The sequence below is a fragment of the Dermochelys coriacea genome, chromosome 13, assembly GCF_009764565.3.
Source record: "Dermochelys coriacea isolate rDerCor1 chromosome 13, rDerCor1.pri.v4, whole genome shotgun sequence".
Lineage (NCBI taxonomy): Eukaryota > Metazoa > Chordata > Testudines > Dermochelyidae > Dermochelys > Dermochelys coriacea.
The window spans coordinates 38,019,730-38,028,528 of NC_050080.1; the positions used below are offsets into that span (position 1 = coordinate 38,019,730).

The 8,799-nt window shown below is 53.1% G+C and overlaps 1 protein-coding gene across 1 annotated transcript; it reads right to left on the reverse strand.

Moving 5' to 3' along the window:
• Positions 1-2,331: 2,331 nt before the first annotated feature.
• LOC119842093 lies at positions 2,332-7,154 on the reverse strand. Its single transcript, XM_043495971.1, has 3 exons — positions 4,572-7,154; positions 4,156-4,160; positions 2,332-3,910 (listed from the first exon to the last, which is right to left on the reverse strand). The coding sequence occupies exon 1, from the start codon at positions 6,882-6,884 to the stop codon at positions 5,856-5,858; it is 1,029 nt and encodes a 342-aa protein (XP_043351906.1). The 5' UTR covers positions 6,885-7,154; the 3' UTR covers positions 2,332-3,910; positions 4,156-4,160; positions 4,572-5,855.
• Between the last annotated feature and the right edge of the window lie 1,645 nt (positions 7,155-8,799).

Sequence of the window (8,799 nt, forward strand, 5' to 3'; positions counted from 1 at the left end):
GCCCCCTCCTGGTGCCCCCCTCCACCGGCCTCTGCCCTTGCTCCACCCGGTGCCCCACTCCACCGGCCCCTGCCCCTGCCCGGTGCCCTCCTCCACTGGCCTTTGCCCTGCCCATGCCATGTGCCCACCTCTACCAGCCTCTGACCCGCCTGGTGCCATGCGTTCCCTCCAACCGGCCTCTGCCCTGCCTGGTCTATGAGCCCCCCCCTCCGCCAGCCTCTTCCCTGCCTGGAGCCAGGTGCCCTCCTGCTGGCCTCTGCCCTGCCGGGTGCCATGAGCCCCCTTTGTCTACTTCTGCCCTGTCTGGTGCCCTATGCCCCCTCCACTGGCCTCTGAACACAGGCCCCATGGCTAGCTGTGCCCATACAGCCTCTGCCTGCCTGTTCATCCATCCACAAACCCTCCGTCCATCCCCCCTAGCTCCTCCTTTATGCTCCTTTATCCTTTCATCCTCCACCCTGCTATCTATCCATCCATCCATCCATCCACTGCTTGATCGGTCCATCCATCCACCCTTATGTATCTATCCGTCCATCCGCCCCGTCTATCCATCCCCAAGCCCTCTATCTCTCTATCCATCCCCACCGCTTTATCTCTCCATCCATCCACTCTCTACGTATCTATCCGTCCATCTACCCGTCTATCCATCCCCAAGCCCTATCTCTCTATCCCTCTATCCATCCATCCACCGCTTTATCTCTCCATCCATCCCTCTCTACGTATCTATCCGTCCATCTACCCCGTCTATCCATCCCCAAGCCCTATCTCCTATCCCTCTATCCATCCATCCACCGCTTTATCTCTCCATCCATCCACCTCTACATATCTATCCGTCCATACCCCGTCTATCCATCCCCAGCCCTCTATCTCTCTATCCCTCTATCCATCTCCACCGCTTATCTCTCCATCCATCCACTCTCTACATATCTATCCGTCCATCTACCCCGTCATCCATCCCCAAGCCCTCTATCTCTATCCCTCTATCCATCCATCCACCGCTTTATCTCTCCATCCATCCACTCTCTACTATCTATCCGTCCATCTACCCGTCTATCCATCCCCAAGCCCTCTATCTCTCTATCCCTCTATCCATCCATCCACCGCTTTATCTCTCCATCCATCCACTCTCTACATATCTATCCGTCCATCTACCCCGTCTATCCATCCCCAAGCCCTCTATCTCTATCCATCCATCCCCACACACCTCCATCCGCCGGTTCTGTCTGTCCCATGCACCCGTCTATCTGGCCCCATACACCCTCTCTGGCTGTCACTGCTCTCCCCACCCCCCTAGAGGCCCCCTCCCGCCGTGCCCAGCCCAGCTGGGAAATTCCAGTTGTGACCCCGGGCGAGGCAAGGGCGGGGACCGGCTCTGGCCGGGGAAGTGGGTTTGTGCGGCTGGCTCTTTGTATGAATGGGAGGAAAGTCTGAGGCTTCCAGCCTCCCCCCCTGCCAGGTGTGGCTGACTCATATCTTCTGAGCCCCTCCGCAGAGATCAGCCACCCCGTTGTGCTGGGTGCTGCACAGACCCTGACCGAGATCAGGCCCCGCGTTGTGCCCGGTGCTGCACAGACCCCGACCCAGATCAGCCCCCTCCCCCCCACGTTGTGCCCGGTGCTGCACAGACACAGTCACTTTCCTGAAGAGCTCACAGTCTGAACAGACACAGGGTGAAAGGGAAACTGAGGTAGTGAGGGGAAGGGACTTACCCCAGGTCTCATAGCAACTCAGTGGCGAGCTGTGTGTTGAGTCCTAATCACCTGTCCTAGCACCTGATCCAGCCAGTGGCTTCCAGCTTCCTGAAGGTGGGCTAGTCTATGAACTTCCATTCATCCCTCCCCCAGCCCTGCCCTCTCTTAACCCTTTGTGAACTGCCCCAAAGGGGCCGTAGTGAGATGAACACGTTTCTACTGCCAAGCTTTGTAGACTATCTGCAAGGAAGTGTTCACCCACCCACTGAAATGCAGCCAGCTCTGGGGTGGGGCAGCTGGGGAACAACTCACTAGATCTCACTCTCCCCCGAGAGCTGGAATGGAACCCAGGAATCCTGACTCCCAGCCTTGCTGCTCCAACACTAAACTCCACTCCTCTCCCAGAGCTAGGGAAAGAATCGAAGAGTCCTGGCTCCTAACCCTGCTGCTCTAACCACTAGACCCAATTCCTCACCCAGAGCTAGGGATAGAACCAGGAGTTCGGACCCTCCGTCCAGTCCTCTACCTACTACACCTCACTGCCAATCCCTTTTGTTTCCTCTTTCATTCCCAATTCTTACCCTTAAAAAAAAAATCACATAACGGGGGGCGGGGGGGTGCAATACCAAACAACACTTTGTTAATGTGCAAAGTTCCTTTATTTACAGCTGACAAATTGTTGACATTTCTCCGGTGAATGTGGATGTTAAAGGCCCATATGCAGGTTTCAGGTAATGGAAATAGTCCATAAAGGTCTTATATTCATGGATTTAAAGGGACCATTAAATCAGCTAGTGCAGACCTCGGATAACCCAGTTATCCAATACTTAGCCAGTCACTTGTATGAATCATGTTAATATCTGAATGTCCCACAGTTTGGGTTACATCCTATTAGAAGTGTGCCTAGAATATGTGGCTAATAATATTTAGTTCCTCTCGGTCCTCAAAGGGCAGAAAAGCTATTCCCCTCCGATCCCCCCAAAATAGGCTAGTTCTGAACCCCTGCTGGAAACTAGCAACCATAAGAAAACAACCATTAGCCTTGTGACACCTCAGCTCAGCTAAAGTTGAAAGACTGTTCTGGAAGAGCAGGATGGCTGAATCTAGGAAAAATATCCCATGGATAATCTGTTTGCTCCTCCGTTATCTTTCACCCCCAATTTGGAGCTGTGCGTTGGTCTGCATCAGATCAAAGGGTACGAAAGGAAAGATATTAGAACTAGCCAAAAGCCCACTACGTTTCGGGGAACTATAATGGATTGTGTTTGCTTTCGGAAGGATGTTTGCACCCTAGACATAAGAGGGTTCGTTGGGTGCGAGAAGGAAAAAGAACTGAAATCAACGAAGCATCAACAGACAGTGCTTAAAAGCGGGGGGAGGATCCCAACTCATAGCTGGGGTGAATACAGGGAAATACGGTCACTGAAATGAATACAACTTAAAAACCCTCTAAGGAAAGCATCGAAGATACTTGTTGGACACCATCACCATCTACTGGATGTAGATGGAAGCAGCAGAAGAAATCAGCGAAAGGTTGAGAGAGGGAGAGACAAGGTGGGTGAGTTGATACCTTTTTTGGACCAGCTTCTGTCGATGAGAGAGACAAGCTTTCAAGCTCCACAGAGCTAGTGCAGAAGTTGAAACTTCTCTTTCATCAAAAGAAGTTGGTCCAATAAAAGGCGTTACCTGACCTGCCTCATCTTTCACATGTCCTGGGACCAAACATTACCTGTTCTGTTCATTCCTTCTGAAGCACCTGGCATTGGCCACTGTTGGAAGAAAGGATACCAGGCTAGAGAGACCATTGGTCTGATCCAGTATGGCTGTTCTTATGTTCTTATCTACAGTGCAAACAACCCAAGTCTGATGGTCATGAAGCAAGTGTCCAGTAGAAATCAGAAGCCGGTTGGTTTCCAATGGCCCTTAAATCAGGATGTATAAAATCGAGGATGCCCTGTGGGATCCCAGAGATAGCTCACCCCCCATTGATCCTACTCGCCCTTCCTCCAAGGTTATAGGGCTTCAGCAGAAGAATCCACAAAGGCAGGTGCAGAAGTGCTACCAACATTTAGACCAGCCGTGTGGAAAGATGCCCTCAGTTCCCAGGGCTGAGAAGGCGCAATGAGATTTCATTTCAGAGATTGGGTTCCTCTTGTTGTGGCCTTTAAAAACCGGCACCTGCAAATTCCCTGATGAGCCCAGCCTCTTCCTGGTGACACCTTTTCCCCTTTGTTCCCAGCTCAGTCCCACATCCCACCTGCTGGGATTTCCCGCTACCAGATGTCGATGTTCAGTCCTTGGGGGAATCTTGCTCTGTCTCTGGAAGCTGGGTCAGTTCCAAGCTGTTCTTTTCTGACCCCCAGAAAGTGTGGGGACACCCCTCCACTTCCTGTGCCAGGAGCAGTGTTAGCCGGTGTGCACCCACCAGGCAGCAAGGCAATGTGCAGGGGAAACTGAGGCACACACCTACTTCATAAAAATGGCACAGAAAATGGCCACTTCGTCCCACCCACCCCGCACTGCCCTGAGTGCCCCCTGCTGGCTGGTCTATATATACCTGCTCCCCCACCCCAAGCCCTACCTATCTCCCCACTCTGGGCTCTCCTGAACCCTCTCCAGCAGCAGCAGCCCCTTGCTCCCCACAACCCTTCCCGAGCTCCTGCCGCCCATCCAATCCTATCAGCTCCCCACTGTTCCTGCAAGTCTTCTCAGGACAGACAGGGCAGATGTTTACACAGCCCGTCCCCTCTGCAGCCTTCTCGGGGTGATCGGCTGGTCTGTGCCCCATCTTTCCCCTGGGTGGGGCCACTGCTCCCCTCTAATCTGATGAGGTGCCGCTAGCATCGGGGAGGAGACCTTCCTCACATATTGGGCTGGCACAGAATTGGTAGTTTAGATTTTACCAATGATATGTGGATAAACCTTTACAAAGCCAAGTCAATTGGCCAGAGGAAACTTAATAATATCAAGCTTTGATCACTTAAATTAGCCCCCTTCCAACCAAGCCTTTCCAAGAGCAGGGATTCCAAGCCAGACGGGACCAATGTGATCACAAAGCCTGAACACAGGCCAAAAACTGATCCCCAAAACACCCCTTTTGAACTAGAGCAGAGCTTTGAAAAATTCCTCAACGTCCCTTAAGACAAGAGTTGCTGTACTCCTGGGAGGGTGATAAACGTAGCAGAAATACTATAGAATTGACGAGTGATGATGAGAAGTAAATGTCGGAAGAAATCTTATGGATCAGTCAATGCTAATCTGTTTCACTTGATTGGACGTGTATTTTTGGGTTCAGTCCCTATTGGATATCTGACTGTGATTTCTAAATCTAAGGGATTTACCATGACCTGTGAGGCCCTTGGTGAATTAATAAGCGTGTTGATTGGTTAAGAATAAGCGAGTGCCCTGATTTGGGAAATAGCAGAACCTAGCATTTGTATACGTAAGCTGCCTGGACTCAACAAAACGGGCTTTATCCTCAATTCAATTGCTATGGAATATATTCATCCAACTGGCAAATCTACTTTGCTAGATTTAAAATCTAACAGGCACTGCGGCAAATTCATAAAATGGATGCCCAATCATGCCTACAATTCTCACTACGCCCTGTGCAGTACAGAAATACTACTGGCCCCATTGTCCAGATGGGGAAACAGTCAAATTGTTCAAAGTGATTCAGGGGCCAAACCCCATTTTTTAGCAGTGACTTGGTCACATGGAAGCTTTTAGTGGGACTGAGGTGCCTAAATCACTTTCACCCTTAAATCACTTGATACCTCAGTTTCCCTAATTTGACCCACCCAAAGACTCATGGAAGACAGTTGCTCCTAGCCAGGGATTGAATCCAGCCCCACTTCAGTGGCCTAACTAACACAACAGCCTTCCTATTCTAGCAAATACCATTGGACTCCCCAGCCACATCGCTGATTTCCAGACATTAACACAAGAGCGAGTCAAAGAAGCTCAATCCGTGTAACCACGATGCCCCTCAGGGAGTTATTGACATCAGGGTTTGAACCTTGGGATCTTAGTGTGTGAGCTAAAAGACCCACCTTGGGTAGCTGTGCCTAGCTGTGACTCAGTCACCACTAGAGGATGATGATGTATCACATGGATGCACAAGAATGTCCTGGCCAATGCTGGTTGGTCCACCTCAAGGTAGTCTTAAAATTGGGGCAGTGGGATGGTGGCAGGCGGGGAGGGGTCTTTGGTGAACTTGATGTCCCGGCAGAACAAGATGGGCTCCTGGCCCAGGCCAAGGTGGTACTGCCACACGTAGAGGCTCTGTTTGGGCTCCAGGGTAGCCTGGAAGGTCTCCTCTTCCTCCCGGGCTTCAGTCCAGTCCTCCTTCTCCATCTTAACACTGCTCCCACCGTACTGGGCCGAGAGGGAGAATTGGGCCTTGACAACAGCTGCCGTCAGCTCCCCGGCCCCAAGTGAGGCGGAAGTGCCCACCTTCCAGTTGCGCCCGACGCTGGCCACCTTCTCCTTGGCGAAGCCCACCTTCCGGGCCACAGCATGAGTCCAGGTGATGGGGGTGTTTGAATCATTGGAGAGGGTCTTGATGCACTCCCAGCTGCCAAAGGAGGGGCCCCTGGTCAGGGCCAGCCCGCCAGGAAGGAAACTCACCAGGTCAGGGTGGATGGAGTAGGCTGCAGCCAAGTTGGCGTTGATAAAACTCTTGTAGAGGTGGAACTGAGCTCCCCATCTTTGGTCCACCGTGACCAATGCCCAGTAGCTCCCGATGCCAAAGTAGTAGAGCCCCAGGCAGCATTGGGGATGTAGGGGGATGTCTTCACCGCTGGAGCCTGTGCTTAAATCGCACACACCACGCACGACCCCCTGGCCAAAGAAGAGGATGAAGAAGAAGTCGGCGCATTTCATGTAGTGGTCCCCGCCGCGGCAATTGGGATGCAGCTGGTAGACCTGAGCTCCTTCATCTGTGCTCAGGTCCTGTACCACCCGGTAGGAGTCGCCCTTGATGATGTAGATGTCGGGGTCCCTCTCAGAGCCCAGGTAATGATCCCCGCCCTGGCACGAGGGGTGCAGGTCCCGGATCTCGATGCTGCGTCCGGTTTCCAGATGCTCTGTCTGCAAGTAGCAGCCCAGGTCGGAGCGGACCATGAAGTCTCCGTGTCTCTTCCGGAAGATGCCGGTGCCGGGAGCATCTTTCTGTGGAACGATCCTGGCCATCGAGCACTCAGACCCTGAGGGAGACAGCAAGGAGAGGTTGGGGGCAGGGGGATTATAAGACAATGGCCAGGCACTGCCCCAACTGGCTGGTCCCTGCGTGAGACGGCTCAGCACTGGCGAGATGCTCCTTTCCTGCACTCCTGCAATACATCAGGGAGAATTTACAACCCGAAACTTGTGGATCTGCCAGGAAATATTGGGAGCCTCAGAGAGATAAAGACCCAGAAGCCCACCGGGGTTCGGAGACACGGCCGCTGCTCCAGCAGGCGTCTCTAGCATAACCCTCCCTGGGCCAGGAAGTGGTGGAGGCGACACAACAGATGTTGCAAGACCAGCGGGGCGGAAGAAAGGAATTGTGTAAACACAGTGTCCTGGGGCTGGGCTTGGAGATTGGGGTGGGTGGGGTGTGAGAAAAGCAGAGTTTGTAGGATACGGGCCCCACGTAGGACTGACGAGAGGGGACAAATGGGAAGCAATTGTACCAGGCCCCAAACTCAGGAGGTCCCCAAAAGATCTGTGACTAGGGCGAAATGTGGGAGGTGGGGCCCAATCAACATAGTGCACCACGGCCCCCAATTTCTCTCCAGGGGCCTGCAGTGTTGTCTAGTGGGTAGAGCTCTGGGCTGGCAATCAGGACACCTGGGTTCTAGCCCTGGCTCTGCTGCCAGGCAAGATCTTGGGCAAGTCACTTCCCCTGTGTGTTTCCCCTCTGGCTGGTCTACATAGACTGTAAGCTCTTTGGGAGGGATAGCTCAGTGGTTTGAGCATTGGCCTGCTAAACCCAGGGTTGTGAGTTCAATGCTTGAGGGTGCCATCTGGGGAGTTGGGGATTGGCTCTGCTTTGAGTAGGGGGTTGGACTAGATGACCTCTTGAGATCCCTTCCACCCCTGATATTCTGTGACAGCACCTTTCTCTCACAACATGTATGTACGGCACTTAGCGCAGTGGGGCTGTGATCTTGCCTGGGGACCCCTGCAGTAGAAATAATGAACTGCTACCACTTTATTCTTCTCTCCAGGCCATGGAGACAAGGCCAAAATAGCTCCATCACCGGAGACCCTGACCCTTCTCTTCCTCCCAACTCTTGGGCCAGAAAGCCCATGGAGATGCCCTCAGCCCTGTGCCAGTCTCTTCCTCCCCATCCCCACTGGAGCTAGTCTCTCCAAACAGACATTTCCCCTGAAAACATTATGAAACAAGTGGTCTATGGGACCATCAATGGCCTTGAGGCCTGTCCTGTGAAGAACCTGAGGGAACCATGCAGCCTACGAGGGGCCCGAGAGACCCAAGACGTCCTTCAGGACAGTAGTGGGCCTGTTTGGACCATGAGGTCTGTCTGCAGCCCTTCATGGCAGGGACTCCTAGGAGGTCCGTCTGCCCCCTGCCTTGATTAACCCACGATGACCATGATGCAGAAAGACCTATAAAGGTGCCAAATGTCCAGAAGGATGTTGAGGACTCTATGGCTTTGGTGGGGGGGCCACTGAAGCGCCTACAGTAGCTCTTCGAGAATCTGCGATTTCAGGGGTCTCGGAGGCCCACAACCACCCTCGGTCCCACACAACCTGTTGCCCTGGTTCATTTCTCAGGGTTACTTGGTCTTGTTTTGTGCCTTACTAGGGTGGTCTGGTCGCCTTAGTCCCATGGTGGGAGCTTCACTATTTGACCAACTCTGCCCCACTACCCCTATTTCCCGCTCTAGGGAGAACCCTGATGCATTATGGGTCCCTTCTGCTTTCCTTTTGGCAGCTGCTGGGGTTGGGGAGCTCAGAGAAACTTTCAATCTGGCCTTTGTCCAAAGCCCAGGGGGAGTCATTCCAGATTCCTCTCTGGGGCCACTGATGTGTCTCTCCAGCCCTAGGCCAGGGGGCCCACCCCCACCCCCATCTCTATGGGGCCATGGGGTTCCTCCTC

What these genes read in the sequence shown, in the direction of transcription:
- LOC119842093 (XM_043495971.1), bottom strand. Translation starts at nt 6,884, where the DNA reads ATGGCCAGGATCGTTCCACAGAAAGATGCTCCCGGCACCGGCATCTTC.